This window comes from Dermochelys coriacea, chromosome 15 (assembly GCF_009764565.3).
Source record: "Dermochelys coriacea isolate rDerCor1 chromosome 15, rDerCor1.pri.v4, whole genome shotgun sequence".
Lineage (NCBI taxonomy): Eukaryota > Metazoa > Chordata > Testudines > Dermochelyidae > Dermochelys > Dermochelys coriacea.
The window spans coordinates 10951463-10971513 of record NC_050082.1 but is presented as its reverse complement, the minus strand read 5'-3'; the positions used below and the strand labels follow the sequence as shown (position 1 = coordinate 10971513).

Sequence of the window (20051 nt, the reverse complement as noted above, 5' to 3'; positions counted from 1 at the left end):
TCTTAAAATGGAAATGGACTTTCAGAAGACTCTCCTGTAATATCAAGTAGCAGAACTTAGCTCAATGGAGAAACTACAGGAATATCCCTGCACCCTGTAATCAAAAATTATCCATTCAATACTAAACATAAAGGGCATCCTGTTATTATCCAAGCAGCAGTTAAGTTACTACTAAAGAGCACCAAGAAAGGTAACTTAAGTAGACAACGGTGAAATATAGATCAATAGCCCTACCAAGCAGCATAATTAAACATTTAATGAGATGACAGTAACATCCCTCAGTCCTCTGTATCATTGAGCAACAGCCAGATATAAGGAATCAGCTGCAGAGCTACAAGGCATAAACCCTTAGATATTTAAACAAACACCTTTTGTGAAGGCTGGTAGAACCAGCCCTTCCTATTCTGAAAGTAGGGTTCATATGAGTTCTGCACTGGTAAAGAATAAATTAGTTTCACTCTTGTATGAATTCCCTTCTTCCTGCTAAAAAGCATACAACTTTCAAAGCTGGCACAGCTTTATTTTAATCCTTTTATCCTTGTGAAGCATGCAAGTACCCAACACATGAGTTTCACACCATGTCCCCAAAAGAGAAACATCTCAGATCTTTATCAGGATTGTGACACTGCCTGACAGTAATCAAACATCCCTTTAGCCTTGGCAGTCTATCACTATAAAGTAAGCAACTGTCAACATAATCTTCCCCCTCCACTTAACTGCTCAAACAGCACTCAAAGCTGAACGTAAGGGAAGAAAGTCACATTGACAAAGTCAGCCCCCATGGCAAGTTAGCAGGAACAATTTTATTTCTTCACAATCTGAATGACATCCTCATCCTCAAGTGTGTGATCTTTGCCAACTTTCTGCGGATTGTGTTTGACAGACGAACCCCAGACCAGTGCACTGAAGGGAAGAGAGAGGGAAAAAACAAAAACAAAAACAAAAAAAACTTACAAGGCATGGAAGTGCCACATAACACCCTGCTTACTGTGACAGGCAGGTGCTATTCTGTATATACAGAAGGTAGCTTTATAAAAAGATACCTTTTGCCCATATACAAGTACCTGCTCAAATTATCTTTGTCTCAACTCCAACTGAAGAGTAGAAGCAGCCACAGCTATTAAGCAAGTAAAACAGCCCCTTGTACAGATAAGTAAAGTACCTATCATGCTGTGGATTACTGTTATTTTCATGCTTTTAAACATATATAGTCCCAGGAGAGCATTTTGCAGGTAAGCCAGAGACAGAATAGCAAAGAAACATTAAATCTAACCATAGAATCATAGTGTTAGAAGCAGTGTTCCCTTTAATTTTTCCCACACATGTGCAGAATGAATTATGTGCACCAATATGGAGGTGGTATGAGACATCACCTTCATATTGGTGCATATAAAATTCATGTGGTGGGGATGGGGTCAAAGGAGTTTGGGGGGGTCCTCAAGACTGAGTCAGGAGGGTTGGGGTGTGGGGGGAAGGTGAGGGCTCCAGCTGGGGGAAAGAGAGAACTCCTCCCAGCAGCACCTTGTCTGTGGAGGAGAGGCACCTCTCCCTGCCACAGCAGCTCCAGAGTTGGGGCTGCAGGATAGGCACCTCCCTGCCATCCACAGCAGGTCCAGGCCAGGGCTGGCACCCCAGCTGGTCCAGGGCTGAGCTGCGGCTGGGTCACCCCCATAGGCACCAACTCTGTGGGTGCTCCAGGGCTGGAGCACCAACAGAAAAAAAAAAAAAAAATTAGCAGGTGCTGCTCAGCAGCACCCACTGGCAGCCAAGCTCCTTCCGTCCCGTCCCGTCCCCCCCGCCTCTCACCTGCCACCAGTCCCACTGACCAATTTCTCCCCCTCCCTCCCACCCACCATGAACAGCTGTTTTTGGCATTGTGGGGGGGGGGGGGGGAAGAGGGAGGTGCAGCGATGGGGCATGTTTGGGAGAGGAAGCAGGGAAGATGCAGGGAGGGGCCTGGAGTGGAGAGGGGAAAAAAAAAATCAAGCAGCTAGAGGGGAAGTTAGCACCTATGGGCACCCCTTCCCTGGCAGGTTCCAGCTGGGTGGGTTCCCTGAGCGCCTTGCATGGCACTAAATAGGCTGCTGCACAGCCGCACAGCTTACAGAGAACTTAGGTTAGAAGCGATCACAAGGGTCATGTAGTCTAACCATTGCCGATAGTAATGGAAGACAAATAGAATTCTATTCCAGTCAGGCTGGAAAGTCAAGTCCTGCAGTTTCCTCAAGTTATAAATATACTGGGGGGAAATAAATTAAAAAAAAAAAAAAAAACTTGGCCCAGTATATACCATTGGAAAGAGAATGCGGGGGGAGAAGGGGGTTACTGCATTTCAGGCATATGGTAAGTCTTTTGCAGACAGTACTTACTACTTAAATTCTTTAATAAGATTTTTGTGAATCTTCATACAAAAATCCTCCACTGTGGTCCTGGAGTCAGGAAGCACCACAGGAGAAGTGTAGTCTGGTAACTGTCCTTTAGGTTTGGTGTAGCTGCAATACAGAGTGACCAATCAGCCAACAACAAGCACTACCTCCCTTCCCACCCAATCCCAATCTTCCTTTTAACACAGCAGGGTCTTGTTTCCACACCACCCTAAATCACACCTTGAACAATTAATTATTCTTGAGACTGTAGTGGGAGTCCTGATTTTTTTTAAGTTATCCTTTCACAGCATCTCTTTCATCCTCCTACTAGGAAGTAAGGCAACACAGATCCCAAAGCCGAGGAAACAGCTCTTGTCTTTTATCCCAATAGTATAGCAGACAAACTGCATGGTTTCTGATTTACATATCAAATAAAACAGTTTTTTGATGACAAAGTTCTGTACCTGCTTGCAAGAAGCCATTATATCTAGAATGGATGAATGAGGACTCCCAGCTAATCCTCTACCTAACTATGCAGAAAATCAGCAGTCATTAGAACTCACATTCGCACCAGCCTCAGGTAGTCCCAAATTCTCTCCAACAGATCATCAAAATTCCAGCGGTGGTGAGCAGAGATTGGTACACAATGTGGCACTTTGTAAATGATATCCAGTTCTTCAATGGATATCTGGTCAATTTTATTCAGCACATAAATACATGGGATATAAACTCTGCAAAGAGAAGGAAATAGTGGTATGAGGATGTCAGCAACACCCAAAATTACTTCCTTCTACTCTCATAAGAAAATCCATCTGAGAGTAGATATGAAACAAGGACTAGTGAAACTGCAGTCAATATCTTGCCTTGTATTGGAAATAGACTTGTAGAATAGCTTTTTTGTACTTTAAACGTAGGCATGCTACTCAGCAGTATTTCCATGCCCTGATACAGTACCTGTTTCCTTCAACAACGTCGATTAAGTCATCAGCAGTGGCATCGCTGCGCAGTGTGACATCAGCATTATGAATTTTATACTCTGCTAAGATGCTCTTCACTGTTTCAGCATCTAGCTCACTCTGAGGGCACTGTACACATAGACACAAGTTAGACAGGGAATGGAGGAGTTTACATTCTGTCAGCTATTACAATTACTGATGCCAGCACCTAGCACAAACTGCCTACTGACCAGAAATAATTAATATATTGCACATCCCTGGAATGGATGCTTTTGGCATAGATGGCTTCTGGCCAATGGAGAGGAACCTCAATTCATGGTATTATCTTATTGATCCCACTTGTCCCACTAATGGCTGTAGTAAGATGTTTTCAGAAGCAGCACTTCCATTCACTTAGTTACAACAAGTACTGCCTCCAAAAGGTCATTACTGCAAGAACAGGCACCCGAGATGCAGAAGAAAGACCCTTTCCTAATCACAGAACCAGTGCCTCCAGATTCTCCATTCATAGCAAAAGCATCTTCCTAGAATCAAGAAGCTTTCTGAATCCCTCATTGTAACAGCCTGTTGCAATTTCCATACTTACAGTAGCTGTGAGGTTGATGCCACCTTTATCTTTCTTTTTATAACCAATGTTGGGGGGCTTGCTGTTCAGCCGTATTCCAAAGCCCTCCAGTTCATTCTCAATTATCTTTTTGTGTCCCAGTGGTTTCAGTACATCCAGAACAATCAGAATTAGGTTACAGGTTCGAGCAACTGAGGATCAGAAAATAAAGTTCCTCAAAAGGGTAAATAAACACACCCTTTCAAATACCAGTAGAAAAAAACAAAACAAAAAAAATCCATCAAAACTGGTGACAAGATGAGATACCATCAGTGGGCTGAACCCTACCTACGTTGGAAGTAACTGCAATTTAGTTACCCTCTGAACTTTGTTCAAAGGTCTACAAGAGCTGAATTTCTAGTCTCAGTCTATTTCCTGGTGTTTACGTCACATAAAAATGTCAACCTTACAGTTCAGAGATTTTAAAGTCAAAAGGGACCATTAAATCATCTAGTCTGAACTTAAACCTACCTAGTTAATACCCTGGATAGCACACTGAGAGGCCAATGACTGAATGGCCCTGGAGAATTAATTATCTTTTTACTTCTAGAAGTAATAACTGAAGTCAGTTGGGGAAGCAATGTGGGGAACACTTACTCCCACTATCTGAGCTGTACTTCCAGTTTAATAGAGGACTTAAATCTTCAGTGCCACTACACTGGCACATTGGGTGAGCAATAAGTTATTTCATGGCTGAATTTAAGATGAGGCATGTGTTGTCTGATGAAGTCAGTGAAACCCATGAGAACCAATAAGGAATAAGTCATGTCACATTTTTAAAGCATCACTATATTTTCTTGGCCTACAATCTATTTGGTTTTCTGTTACCAGTCTTTTAAGTGTTGGTCAAATAATGTCACCTAATGCAGATGTTTGATTCTTTAGGTCAGAGTCTAAGTGGCTGAAATCACCCTGATGTCTATGTTTTGATACCACAATAACAGGCATAGGAAACAAGTGTGAGAGAGAAATTAAAAACAGCCTTGTTTAATGTGAAATTGTGTCTGTCTCTGAAGCATTAGTGTACTTCAGGGCAGAAGCCATGATGACACAAAGAACATCTCAGCACTACGAAAAGCCCAAGCTTCAGGCAAAATAGCTACGCCTCTACTGTCTACAAATTAAATAACACGCTTCACCATAAAAAGAAACCGATGCTTCCACGGCATTAGAAATATTGACAGCACATATCAGGAGTTCCAGGGCCCAGAAAGCCACCTCAGATCCATACAACAACCACTCTGAAACCTGGCCTTTCCACCAGCATGAAAGATAATGGACAAATTGGTGACTGACTGCTTCCTCCAGCCCTGCAACACTCACCTGCAATGACCTGCCGGCCTCTGCCTTTCCCATCTTTAGCTCCCTCAATAATTCCTGGGAGATCAAGAAGCTGTGTGTTTAGAAGAGAGGAAGGAAATCCATTATGTACAGAATGCCTCTCTTCCCACAAAGGAAGAACACCTCATCCCACTTCTAACATTAACTGAATCTATTGGCAATCTAAGTAAACGATGATAGACAATTATTTCCCCTTTGAATACTACACATAGCTTTCATAGATTCCAAGGCCAAAAGGAACTATTGAGATCACCTAATCTGACCTCCTGTGTAACATAGGCCCCATAATAATCCCTAGAGCATAGTTTTTAGAAAAAACATCCAATCTTGATTTAAAAATTGTCAGTGATGGAGAATCCACCACAACCCTTGGTAAACTGTTCCAATGGTTAATTACTCTCACTGTTAAAAATGTACACCTTATTTCCAGTCTGAATTTGTCTAGCTTCAACTTCCTGCCACTGGATCGTGTTATGTCTTTCTCTTCTAGAATGAAGAGCCCATTATCAATAAATCTGTTCCCCAAGTAGATACTTAGGCATGATAATCAAGTCACCCCTTAACCTTCTCTTTGCTAAACTAAATAGATTGAGCTCCTTATGTCTATCACTACATGGAATGTTTTCTAATCCTTTATTCATTCTCGTAGCTCCTCTCTGAACCCTCTACAATTTATCAACATCTTTGCTGAATTGTGGACACCAGAAATGGATGCAATGTTGCAGCAGCAGTCACACCAGTGCCAAACACAGAGGTAAAAGAATATATACGCCTACTTGAGATTTCCCAGTTGTCCATCCAAGGATCACATTAGCCTTTGGGCCACAGCATCGCACTGGGAGCTCCTATTCAGCCGATTATCCACCACAACACCCAAAACTTTAATTCCCTTTCTGTACTGGTGGAATGAAACATGGTGATTTGTGTTATATGAAATGAGGAAGAACTCTCCTGCTGTAGGACTTTCCCACTGAAGCACAGTAAGAAGTACTGACAACTGCTTAAAGTTAAAAAACTCAAAAAAAAGTTTTTAGACGCGTCTTCTCAAAGCATTCCCACATACTACTTTACCTCTAACTTATTAACAGCGAACGAGATGGTTCAGCTACAGCCAGAGCCAAGCTATACACCCCTCCTTCTTGTGAGCAAAATGTTCTCACCTGTATCTTTGCTCCTTTGTATCTAATGACTCCAGGCACAGTAGTTAGTGTGGTGAACTCATATGCTGCCACTTCAGAATACACACCAGCAAGGTTACTCAGCAGAGTAGATTTCCCCACTGAGGGGAAACCCACAAACCCAATTCGAGCATCACCAGTCTTTGCAACATCAAAACCTACAACACAATAAAAAAAAATTAACAAGAAAGTTCAAAGGTCCTCGGATGTTGGAGAGGAGAGCCATTAGTATGACATATACTTTCCAAGGGGAGGAAGTATAGTCCCTGTAGCTTTACTATGGAGGCACAGCCTACTCAAGTGAATATGGAGTATTGATTCTGAGAAATGTACCTAACATGGACTACACTTTCATATTTAAAAATGAGGGCTACTGCAAGGTGCTCCATTAATTGCCATACTCAGGTTTCTGCTAATGCAGCCATTTCACTACCTCCTAAATAAATCTACATACCAAATACCTAGAGATTAAGCAATTTCTGTCTGAGGCTCTGTATCTAACAAAGAAAAAAAAAAAACCTCACTTGGTTCCTTGCTGTAGCTGTCACCACTATCCTGAGACTATCATGGACACGCTTTGCGGCAGCGCCACAGTACAATTTCACAAAAAGAAAAGGAGGACTTGTGGCACCTTAGAGACTAACAAATTTATTTGAGCCTAAGCTTTTGGGAGCTACAGCTCACTTCATCGGACGCATTCGGTGGAAAAACACGGCTGCTACTCCGAAACCTGTCATTAGTACAATTTCGGTAGCTCGCTGGAGCGGATCCAGTGAGTCTGTCCACCAGCACTGGGGAGCGCCCTCCCAGCGGCCGTGTAGACATACCCTAGGAGCAAGTTAGGGCATCCAAAAGTCAACAGACCCCCCTCCCTCTTTGGTTCAGCCACCGCCACACACTGCCCCTGGAAACGGGAAGTGACACCTCCGGAGCGGTGCTCCCGAGGGCCGACCCACCTTCTCCTGGGCCGCCGCCGCCGCCTCCTTTCGGAGTGATGAGCTCCCGCCGCAGCTTGGCCAGGCGAGCCTTCAGCAGCCCCAAGTGGTGAGCCGTCGCCTTGTTCTTCTGCGTCCGGGCCATCTGCAGAAAGCCACAGCGCGACGCTACTGACCCACCGGGGAGGCAGCCAGGGGGAGGCCAGGGCTCGGGCGGCCCGGCACCTTCTGCCCGCGGAGCCCCCAGCACCCTCGGGCCGCCCGAGTAGGCCGGAGAACCCAGGAGCCCTGTTGCCCCCTCAGCAGCCTGCGGGGCCGTCCCCGCGGCGCGGAGCCCGGCCTCCCGCAGGGAGCGCCACGGCCGCCAGGGGCCGGGAAGGGGCAGCGGCCGAGCGCAGCGCCCGGCACCGGGAGCCCCCCGGCTGGCCTAGCCAGCAGCCTCCAGCCGCTCCCCTCGGAGCCGGCAGATCGGTTCTCCCGCCCGGCGCGTCAGCGGGTGCCCGGCCCTCCCGGGCGGGGGCGGGGGGAGGGGTACCTCAGCCTCTATCTCCGCGATCTTGGCCAATGTCCCGCTCATGTTGGCGACGATCCCCGCCCGCTCGGCGCCCAGCCACCCCGGCCCCGCTCCTCAGCCCCAGCGCCGCGCAGGCGCCCGGCCTCGCGGGAGCCTGGCAGCACTCGCGAGATGCCAGCGAGTTCCCACGACAGGCCACGCAGCCCGCCCCGCCCCGCCCACTCACGAGCCAAAGCCGCGCCCAAAGCCCTACCCCCACTCCGGCAGATGACTCCGCCTCTCCCCCAAGCCCCCGCCCCCAGAGGAGAGCCCCGCCCGCACAGGAAAAAGCGCCCTCACCCCTCCCCCTCATAAAACCGCCTCTCCGACCCGAGGAGGGCGAGCCTCAAAGTCACAGAGCTAGTGGGTCTGCGGCCGGAGCGCCCTAGCGCCCCCTAGGCGTCAGCACCGCCCTCTGCGCCGCGCAGCCTCCGCAGTCCCTAGGCCTCACGGCCTGGGATGTGGGTAGCCTGGCACGCTGCGCTGTCTGCAGTGTGGTTAAAGTGGGCCACACTAGAGATGCCCTGGCACAACATTGGAGGGAAGCTGCCCCCCGCCTGCTCCCATCCTTGGCTCAGTCTCCAACCTCCTACTAGGTGCCCTTTGCTTGGCAGCCTGCACGGGGAGGGGGGAATGGAAACACGCCAGTCAAAGAGCAGCTCTAGTTGCTTCAGAGATATTAAGAGAAAATAAAATATGTTCAAGGGTTTCCTCTTTCCTACCAACCAGGCATAGCTGGAGAATCATGGTTGCCCATTGCAAGGCAACTGGTGCACTGCAGAGATTGAACCAGGGATTTCCCAGTGTAACTAAAAGCAACAGTAACAGAGCATGGTGTTTCAGGCAAGCACCAACTGCCTCCAACATAACCTTTTATAGTGCAGCAAGGCTTATTCAAAGCAGATTAATAATGGGTTACAAACGGAGTAATATTTTTTCTCTTTAGTGTGATGCCCGCTTAACAGGAAATATATTTGAATAATTAAATCCAAAGAAGATATTGGAAGGCTGACATGGAAATGGACAGGTTTCAGAGTAGCAGCCGTGTTAGTCTGTATTCGCAAAAAAGAAAAGGAGTACTTGTGGCACCTTAGACTAACAAATTTATTTGAGCACAAGCTTTCGTGAGCTAGCGCTCACTTCATCAGATGCATTCGATGCATCCGATGAAGTGAGCTGTAGCTCACGAAAGCTTATGCTCAAATAAATTTGTTAGTCACTAAGGTGCCACGAGTACTCCTTTTCTTTTTTATGGAAATGGACAGGTGTAAGGATGGCAGTTAGATGATGGGACATCTCGGAAAGTGACTGTTTGAGAAGTAAATAGTTGGGGATTGGGTAGTTGGAGGCACAGTTGGTATTAGGCCCTTGAGCACGATTGCTAGAACTGGCGAACTGGAACAGAGCAGTCAAAAATTCAAAGGATACTACTAGAGCACAGAGACAACATAAGGGGTCCCTTGAAAAGGTGAGAGACTGGGAACAGGCAGGAGGGAATGTTAACAGAAAGCTGGATATCGTGTCAGGAGCACAATGTTAGGGATGTGAGGAAAGAAAAAGGGAAGAAGAAACCAATAGAACCTGGGAGAAAATTAGGAGAGAAAGGGTCAGAAAGACACTGAAAAATCCACCTGAAAGTCTTGACTGAGCCCCATATTATCTCCCTGCACTGAGGGGCCATGGAAGATGTGAGTTGCTGCTTTACCTGCCTCTCTTCTTCCTTTTTTTTTTTTTTTAATAGAAAAACAAACTTTTTAGCTGAGAAAATTCTGTTCCCTAAGGCAGTTAGTTCTGATGAATGTAAATGGATTCAGGGTGATATCCCCACTACAGAGGTAATTATGTAACATGATCAACCTCTCAACTCGCCCAATGCCTAAACATGGGACACAATTAGGGATGAAGACCCAAAATGGGAGACAAAAATAAACAAGTATCTTTAAGAGTAGTAGAAATTGGACAGTGTAAATAAATTGGTCCCAGGATACGAGTGAGACAAGATGAGGGATAACTTTTACTGGACCAGCTTCAGTTGGTGTAAGGGAAAGCTTTCGAGCTCCACCGAGCTCTTCTTCAGATATAGAGAAGGTAACCAGAGGTCAAAACTAAATACAAGGTGGGACAGATTGAACCTCTTATGCTTAACAATATCTCTTCCACACACAGAAGTTGGTCCAATAAAAGATATTATCTCACCCATCTTGTCTCCCTCATTGTGTAAAATCTCAACTTCTCTAACCAAACTTTATCAATAATATAAGATACTGAAAGCAAGATATCACAAGATGGTGTAGGTGGGGAGCAAATTTGTATCTGAAATAACAGATGTTCCTCTGTCAAACAGTTGAGAGGTATTACACGGTGTGGTTTCAGTCATGACTGCTAGAATAAGGAACTGCAAGACATAAAACCACATATTCAGGTACACAACCACAGCCCATTAGGGTCATGAAAGATTAAGGGGGTATTGTGGAAAAAAATCAGAGCAGAAGTAAGAAGATCTATTTTCTATTCTCAGTTCTACCATTCACTCACTCTACCATTAACACTCTGTGATTTTTGGTCAAGTCACTTCCCCTATCTGTGCCTCAGTTTCACTTGCTGTACAACAAAGATAATGCTTACTTGCCCTACAGCAGTATTGAGCTTAATTCATTAATGCCTGTATGGCACTTTAGATCCTCAGATGTAAGATATTCAGATACCACAGCAATGAGTAGGATAACACCAATAGGTGATATGTATTATATGCACACAAGTTTTACCAAATCTCCGATTATAAACAACCTTATTCTTAATGGGCCAGAGCCCAAGGTCCTTACGCAGGTAAAACTTTTACAGAAGCCAATTGACATTTTTGAGTAAATTAAGTAAAGATCTTAGGATTTTGGGTAACTGGTGTAAAATGCAATGACGATTGTATGATTATAAAATTAATAATCATGTCAATGTCTGTAGTCTCTGCCTTATTTATAGTCATATGTAAAACTTATTCTTAAAGGAGCATTTTGTGTTAACTAATTTCTTCAGGTATATGACTATTTTCTATAACTGCAAAGGCAAAGCCTTAATGAAAAAGTAGTTTATTCACAGTGCTGAAAAATACTCACTTTAACACAAGGACCACTCTGGAAGCTCACAATGGAGTGTTACAGGATTCTGTAGTGAACCCAACCTTTAGGTAAGTCTTGAGGCACAAGGCCAAAAGTTGTCTGCCTGCTCAGCCCCATAAGAAATGAATGTGTGCCACTGTAGTTACACACTCTGTCATGTCTCTTATTGAGTCTAATCCTTCATGCCAATTACACTCCGTTAATTATTGATACATTTTCCTACTCAGAAGAGCAGATAATCTTCATGTCTTGACTAGTTAATCTGTAAATGTCAGACATTAAGCACTGTTGCCTACCTAAATTACTATCTAACACATTTTATGAAATGGAGAAGATCTATCTAGAGGCAACTTGGCTGCTGAGGAATGCCCAATTTTTGGTGTGTTCAGCAGTTAGACGCTGAATTAGGAGTCAGAACACCTAGATTATATTCTAGGGTGACCAGGTGTCCGTTTTTTGACTGGAACACCCTGTTGAAAAGGGATGCTGGTGACTTCAGACAGCACCACTGACCAGGCTGTTGACTGTCCAGTTGGTGGCACCGCGCAACGGAGCTGGCAGGCTCTCTGATAGCCTCCGCACCGTGCGGCTCCCAGGGAGCAGCCAGCAGGTCCCCTCTCTGGATCCTACACGTAGGGGCAGCCAGTGGGCTCCACATGCTGCCCCCGCCCCAAGCGCCGCCCTCACAGCTCCTATTGGCCGGGAACTGCAGCCAATGGAAGCTGCAAGGGCAGTGCCTGCAGATGGGGCAGCACGCAGAGCCGCCTGGCTGCACATGAGCTGGAGTGGGGACATGCTGCTGCTTCTGGGAGCTGCTTGAGGTAAGTGCCACCCAGAGCTTGCACCCCTGCCCCCCTCCTGGGCCCTCACCCCAACTCTGATCCCCCTCCTGTCCTCTGAACCCCTCAGCTCCAGCCCTACCCCAGAATCTGCACCCTGCAGCCAGAGCTCTCACACATCCCCTGCATCCCAACCTCTCATCCCCAACCCAGAGCCCCCACTTGCCCTCCAAACCCCTCAAATCCCAACCTGGAGCACCCTCCTGCATCCCAAACCCCTCATCCCCAGCCCCACCCTAGAGCCTGCACCCCCAGCCAGAGTCTTCACTCCCCCAGCATGCCCCAACTCCTCGCCCCAGCCCTGATCCTCCTGCCCTCTGAACTCCTCAGTCCCAGCCCAGAGCACCCTCCTACACCCCAAACCCCTCATCTCCAGCCCCACCCCACTCTGCACCCCCAGCCAGAGCCCTCACACATCCCTGTACCCCAAGCCCCAGCCCAGAGCCCCCTCCTGCACTGTGAACCCCTCATCCCCAGCCCAGAGCCCGCTCCTGCACCCCAAATCCCTCATCCCCAGCCCCACATCAGAGCTCATACCCCCAGCTAGAGCCCTCATCCCCCTCCACACCCGAACCCCTTGCCCCAGCCCAGAGCCAGCTCCCGCACCCTGAACCTAGGGTGAGCAGATGTCCTGATTTTATAGGGACAGTCCCGATATTCAGGGCTCTTTCTTATATAGTCATCTATTATCCCCCACCCCTGTCTCAATTTTTCACCCTTCCTTGCTATCTGGTCACCCTACTGAACCCCTCATTTCTGGCCCCACCCCAGAACCCGCACCCCCAGCCAGGAGCCCATACCTCCTCCCACACCTCAACCCCCTGCCTCTTCCCAGAGCCCCCTCCCATGCTCCAAACCCCTTGGCTCTACCCGCCAGCCCGGAGCCCCCTCCTGCACCCCAAACCCCTCATCCCTGGCCCCACCCCAGAGCCCTCACCCCCTTTCACATCCCAACCCACTGCCTCAACCTGGAGCCCCCTCCCACACTCTGAACTCCTCATTTCTGAATGAGGGTGGGGAGAGTGAGCAATGGGGTGCGGGGGGATGGAGTGAGCAGGGGCAAGACCTCGGGAGGAGGGGTGGGGCAGGGCAAGTAGAAAGTTGGCAATCCTGTTATATTCCCATCTCTGCTACAGGCTTCCTGTTTTTAAATCTGGTCACTCTGGGACTAAATGGAGTGATCAGATTTAAAAACTGGTTCCTTCCACTCAGATAACTGAAAATAGAGCCTTTCCGCTCTAGACTGTTTGGAAACACAAAAAGGAGGGATAAAGTGAGGAAAGAAGGGAGGACGGAACACAGGGAGAAAGAAAATGTTTGTATCTAAGATGGCCACTCATGGTCATGTCAGATCAGATTTTGGGGCATTTGAGAGTAAAAAAGGTTTGCAATCAATGCTCTAGTGCAGCAGTTCTCAAACTTTAGGAATCCGAGGAGAGGGTGTGGGCTCCGGGAGGGAGTTTGGGTTCAGGACAGGGTGAGAGGTATGGGCTCTGGGAGGGAGTTTGGGTGCAGGAGTGCATGCGGGCTCTGGGCTGGGAGTTTGGGTGCAGGAGGGGGTGCAGGCTCTAGGAGGGAGTTTGGGTGCGGGAGGGGGCTCAGGGCTCGGGCAGGGGGGTGAGGTGCAGGAGGGAGTTTGGGTGCAAGAGGGAGTGGGGTGCGGGTTCTGGGCTGGGAGTTTGGGTGCAGGAGGGAGTGGGGTCCGGGCTCTGGGCTGGGAGTTTGGGTGCAGGAGGGGGCTCAGGGTTAGGGCAAAGGGGTGGAGTGTGGGAGGGAATTTGGATGCGGGCTCTGAGCTGGGCAGGAGGTTGGGGTGCGGGAGGTGGTGAGGGGTGCAGCGCTTGCCTCGGACAGCTCCCAAAAGTGACTGGCACATCCCTCTGGCAAAAAGAAAAGGAGTACTTGTGGCACCTTAGAGACTAACAAATTTATTTGAGCATAAGCTTTCGTGAGCTACAGCTCACTTCATCGGATGAAGTGAGCTCACGAAAGCTTATGCTCAAATAAATTTGTTAGTCTCTAAGGTGCCACACGTACTCCTTTTCTTTTTGCGAATATAGACTAACACGGCTGCTACTCTGATCCCTCTGGCAGTGGCTCTTAGGCAGGGGGCCAAGGGGTCTCCGCACACTGCCCCAGCCTGCAGGCACCACGACCAATGGGAGTTGCAGAGTCAGCACTCGGGCCGGGGACAGCGTGTGGAGACCCCCCCTGCTCCCCTCAGCCCTATGCTGGGATGTGCTGGGCGCTTCCAGGAGTGGTGCGGACGCAGGTTCCCTATTCCACCCTATCCCTCCCAGCACCTCCTTCACACTGGAGTGTTCCCCAGTGTGAAGGAGGCACTGGGAGCAAGGGGGAGGAGTTGATCAGTGGGGCCCATGGACCCGCTGGAGTACCCTCGGGGACCCCAGTTTGAGAAACACTGCTATAAGAAATTTCTATAAGCACCAACATGACTATACATCACTAAAACACATGTCCCAGCATACTACCTGTCACACATTCACATTAATTTCTGGATACAAAATAAGTAAAATTAAGATTGACAATAAGAAAACACCCACCATTTAGAATACAGGACTTTGAATCCAGAAAAACAAAGTTCCAAGAATATTAATACATTCAAATACCCTCTTTTCAACAAAAGTATTAAGTTTTTCAAACTTCTTTAAGAAAGACCTAATCAGATACTTATTCCTTCCCTTTAACTTAGGAAGCATAAAAGGACTGATAAAATTAATGTTTTCCATTCTTATTTTTATTCCATATAGTCCAAATTCTCTGGAATCCAGATAATGTATATCTATTTATTAGAACCAATTTATCTGTATTACAGTAACATCTAGAGACCCAACCAAGAAGCAGGGAAGGAAGGAACCAAATTCCAGAGAAGTGTATAGAGTTTAATAAGGAGACTAGAATCAGCCAGCTAAGAAACGTGCAGTGAAAGCAAGGGCAGGGGATAAATGGAAGATATGGAAAAGAGCAAAAGTAGACAAGCAAATAACATTTTTCAAAAGAACTTTTACCACATTAAAGACAACTAAAATACCTACATATACTCCCAATTACTTTTCCATAATAAGGGCCATACTGGGTCAGACCAAAGGTCCATCTAGCCCAGTATCTCATCTTCGGACAGTGGCCAATGCCAGGTGCTTTAGAGGGAATGAACAAAACAGATAATCCATGTACAGATTGTCACAGAAATGTTATGCCCTCTTGAATGGGAAGAGCTGTTCACATGCTTGTGAATAGGAGGACTGGTATACCACCAACCACAATCAGTATTAAGATGCGATCTACAATACCACAGAACTTGAGAACCCTTGCTCTTTGGATCAGCATTCCCATGGGATGCCTCCCTGTTAAAAAATAATGAACTCACAGTAACTTGTAAAACTAGACTGTTAGGGGCCAAGGATTCTCTTAGTTCTCTTTGTGCAGTTCCTAGCATAGTGGGGTCCTGGTGCCACGGTAATACAAAGTGACAATCAGCCTAATAAGTAGGGCACTACCAAATTCACGGGTCATTCTGGTCAATTTCATGGTCATAGGATTTAAAAAATCATAAATTTAACGATTTCACCTATTTAAATCTGAAATTTCGCAGTGTTGTAATTGTAGGGGTCCTGACTCAAAAAGGAGCTGTGCAAGGGACACAAAGTTATTATAGGGGGGTTGCAGTACTGCTACCCTTACTTCTGCACTGTTGCTGGCGGCTGAAGTAAGAGTGGCAATACCGTGACCCCCCTAAAATAACTTTGCGACCCCCCTGCATCTCCCTTTTGGGTCAGGACCCCCAATTTGAAAAACACTGGTCTCCCCCGTGAAATCTGTACAGTAGAGGGTAAAAGCACACAAAAGACCAGATTTCATGGGGGAAGATCAGACTTCACAGTCCGTGACGTGTTTTTCATGGCCATGAATTTGGTAGGGCCCTACTAATAAGTAATGAACGCTGAATTCATTGCCCATTAGAACAGTATTCAGAGTAGCAGCCGTGTTAGTCTGTATTCGCAAAAAGAAAAGGAGTACCCGTGGCACCTTAGAGACTAACAAATTTATTAGAGCATAAGCTTTCGTGAGCTACAGCTCACTTCATCGGATGCATTTGGTGGATCCGATGAAGTGAGCTGTAGCTCACGAAAGCTTATGCTCTAATAAATTTGTTAGTCTCTAAGGTGCCATGGGTACTCCTTTTCTTTTTTCATTAGAACAGTAGTATTTGACAGGAGTTAAATTTCACTGAAAACTCAGGAAAGTTATAATTAGTTACTAAAAGTGAAAATATGTCACCATATAGTAAACTAAATACTTACTATATAGTTCCATGAAACAGAATTAAAAAGTAAACAAGTCATATGACTACTCATTATTATACATTACTCGATTGTCTGTTAGGGATTACTCCGCTAACATGTTGTAATCCATGTGGATTACAATGTCCAACTAACTAATTTAAAGGTTATCATAACTGAATCAATCCCAAAAGGTACAGAGCATCCTCAAAAGCCATGAAAGTTGAGGATGCACAACGGTTTGAGAGGATTAAGCCCTTAGTCACCCAGCAGGACCCAATTCTACCCACCTTATTTACATTAGTGGGTCCCATTGATTTTAATGAGTTCACCTGTATGACCAGGAACTGGGCCACTGGGACATGTGCTAAGACTATATTTATTATTAAAAAGCTAATAAAACTCCTGTGTGCTACAATTCAAATAGAGGATATAGCGCCCGATTGGGGACCGGGCACCAGAAGAGAAAAAAATCATCAAAAAAGATGTGGGGACAACATAGGAGCAGAAAGAGAGCAACAGAGAAAAGTTGGATAAAGTGGATGAGAAAAAAATTTTCTGCTGACAAAAAGATATTGAATAAAAAATAAATAACATAATCGAGAGAGAGAGTGAGTTAGGGAGAACATGACAGAGAAAGAAAATGGACTGAGAGATGCACCTGGAAAAGCAAGTGAACTCCCTGCACTGAAGGTGGGTGTGAACCCTTTAAATATAAAACTAGTTATTTGTACTCCAATTAGTACATTATCACCAAACCAGTAATTTGCTGGCTCTGATGAGGGTAAACAAGTTACAGGCTGATAATACTTCAAATAAGGTACTTACAAGGTGTGGCATGGGGAGGTAGATTCCAGCCACCAGTTCAAGAATAAAGGACTCAGTCTTCCAAGTCTCAAGCCAATAATGCACATAAATATAAATTTTAAGAAATGGAGTTATATTATATCAAACATGCCTTATTCAACAGCTAATTTGCTACCCAGCAATCTAATAGTACATATCACATCTTAAATGAGGTAGCCTGAAATATATTTAACCTTCCAATGTTGATACAATAAATGTGTCATGGCCAGACACTGTAGTCTCATATGAACTCTTATAAATATTAAAAATACATAGAAAGCAATGTAAATGGGTCAAGCATCTATTCTACTGTGAGTGGTGAATCCTTTTAATTAAAAGCATATTTATCTAATAAATAAGTGCAAAGCTCACAAAAACAAGTAATGTATGGAGCATTTGTTAACTGATTTAAATATTAATCATCTATAGATAGCAATATTCTTTTTCTCTCCCCCCACCACCCTCTGAATCTTCAGTCTTTGGGCTTATTCTGGTTTAAACAGCAAGAAAGCAGCTTTGTGGATGATATGCCTTTAAAAAAGGGAATAAAATATTGGATTCAGAAAGCTCCAAGACAGTTCGGGAAATGACAGTTGATCAGATGGAGGATTGGGTGGGGGGGGGGACTATAAACTAGGGAGGGGAGGGTTGATGGCTTGTGATTGTATATGTTTGGGACAGAACAAGCTTGGGATAAAGTTAACTTGAGTAGCAATTAAGTGAACAAGTTAAATAGAGATAGAACATGTATGTATTTTAAATCCATATTAGCATTAAGAATAAACTGCTTTACATTTTACATGAGGGTATTTATGAGTGGTGCTTTAAGAGCTGGAGAGACCATAAATATATGAAGGCCAAGGTATTAAGAGTGATAGGATGAAAACAAAATAGATTAGATCTCAGCCTTAACACTGCAAGAATAACCTCTGTCATGTAAAAGAGGAGACGATACCAGTTAAATTTCTGTGCTGTTCTTGGGACTGCAGAAGTCTGCAGGTGATGATCTTTAACAGACAAGATACATTAATTAGAATATGAGTATGAAGAATGCTAATCAGTGCATTATTTAATGGAAAGAATGACTGGCTTCACTTTCCACAAACAACAACACTTTGGAGTTGAATATTTAATGTTCTGAACAAATAGCAGGAAGCGTGTTTTGGGTGATGCCCCTTTGCCGGAAGAGATGGAATGTTGGAACCAGAAGGTTCCATGGGAGTTGGAGAAAGGTCTTCTGAAGAAAGTGGAGTGTCAGCAGCCGGAATTCAGCTCCCCTCCCCCTTAAAGAGGAGAGACAAAGAAAAGACGGGGGAACCGTAATAGGAAGCCGGGTGAGAAGAACCGTGTGAGGGAATAGGGAGCTGAATAAAGCAAAAAAGCAAAATAAACCAACAGAACCACAGGGGAAAAGACACAGAACTGACTAAAACTCACCGGAAAAGAGAGTGAGTTCCTGATTATCTTTGCACTGTGTGTGTGAAGCCTGTGAATTGCTGCCTGACATGTATGCTTAAATACAAATATTTTTTCCTCACTATATTGAGTACTCTTGTTTCTGTGACAGGCAAACAGATCTGGAGAACAAGACTACTAGCATGTAGTATCTATGCAACATGTGAATATTTAAAGTGGATTTGTCACAGTTGAATCCTAATAGTCAAATCGCCTAACTGCATGTGTGTATATGTAATATACACAAACCTTGATCCAGTGGTAAAAAGCCTCATTGGCAATTCTCTGCCTTCAATGTAGACAAACAACTCCCACTGACATCAACTGAAATACAGCACACGGATTGAGGGCACTGTATGGCCTTAAGTGTTATTACAATAACTCTGTTTTGGAAGTTGGAAGCTTGGTGCTCATTTGCACATCAATACCCAGAATGCTCTTTCAGCTCCACCACTATTTTATACATGTGCTTTGGTCTGAGCTCTTGAGGGGAAAAAACTGAAAGTTTGGGACGTTCTTGTGTGCACAAAGTTCCATATTTTCCCCAGTATAACATTTTAAGTGAAGAAACCATAATTATCAATTGATCATCGGGGAATGTTTTTAATACCAGATCTAATTTAATTTCACAAGTGTAGAAGAGTACACTTGAAGCCTGTGACTTTTTAAATACTTCCTTAGAACAAAATGAACTGAGTGGTGAAAGTAGGGGGAACATGTGCAAAAACAAACTGCTGTTGCTTCCCACACCAAGACCGAACAAGTCAAATTTAATCCAGAACTGAATTATTATGAAGCCATTAAAATAGGATTTTATCATGGAGAGACCCGGAGGGCAGAAGGAAGCCAGTCCAGAGAAAGCCCCTTATTAAATCAAAGTAGTGAGAGCGCTCAGCATGCTTCGCTCAGGGCCTGAGGAACTCAGCCTCACCGTGGAGGGAGCCTTGCATGGACGGATCTTGGGGCTTGCTCAGCTCCACGACCCCAATGGTCAGTACAAAGCTAAACCGGGGCAGTCCGGGTTTCCCCAACATGGAGGGACGCGGGGTTGTGTAATCGGCTGCCTCGTGCAGCTCCCCCCCCAGGGCAGCGCTTCCCCAATTGTTCGTCTCAGGAGGGATTTTGCCCTGGGTTGGGAGCGAACTCCTGTACTCCTTTTCTCTCTCCCCCCCCATCCTTGTGCCCAGCTTTCCTGCCCAGGCGGAGAACGGGGTACAGTGAAGGTCTAAGTGTGTGGGGTGAAGGGGGGGCTGTTCTCCCTGCAGCCCCTGGCCCCTTTAGGATCAGCTTTCCTCAGGCGTGGGGAGAATGGGGGGGGCCGTTCTGCAGCGAGTCCAGGAGGGAGGGTTTGCATTGGACGCTCTGCGCTTGCGGGGGGGAGCGAGACCGCTGGCCCCCCCCCCGCCCGTCCTTTCTCCTGCGGGCGGGGTGGATGGGGGGTCGAGCTGCAGCCTGGTTGTTTGGGGGGAGGGGGTGAGTGCAGCCCCCTTCCCCCCATATGCTTCGGGCGGGGGCCTTGCTCCTGGCTCGGCATTGGAGGATCTCTGCTGGGGAGGGGGGAGAC

At 46.0% G+C, this 20051-nt stretch overlaps 1 protein-coding gene across 1 annotated transcript; it reads right to left on the bottom strand.

The window, feature by feature from the left end:
• Window positions 1–776: 776 nt before the first annotated feature.
• DRG1 (developmentally regulated GTP binding protein 1) lies at window positions 777–8191 on the bottom strand. Its single transcript, XM_038372696.2, has 9 exons — window positions 7916–8191; window positions 7402–7525; window positions 6428–6603; window positions 5250–5319; window positions 3909–4078; window positions 3321–3451; window positions 2930–3097; window positions 2370–2492; window positions 777–903 (listed from the first exon to the last, which is right to left on the bottom strand). The coding sequence occupies exons 1-9, from the start codon at window positions 7955–7957 to the stop codon at window positions 804–806; spliced, it is 1104 nt and encodes a 367-aa protein (XP_038228624.1). The 5' UTR covers window positions 7958–8191; the 3' UTR covers window positions 777–803.
• Between the last annotated feature and the right edge of the window lie 11860 nt (window positions 8192–20051).

Coding starts and splice junctions, on each gene's coding strand:
- DRG1 (XM_038372696.2), bottom strand. CDS start 7,957: ATGAGCGGGACATTGGCCAAGATCGCGGAGATAGAGGCTGAG. Junction 7,526..7,915: donor TCGCGGAGATAGAGGCTGAG/GTACCCCTCCCC, acceptor GGCTTTCTGCAG/ATGGCCCGGACGCAGAAGAA. Junction 5,320..6,427: donor ACAAAGGAGCAAAGATACAG/GTGAGAACATTT, acceptor CTAAACACACAG/CTTCTTGATCTCCCAGGAAT.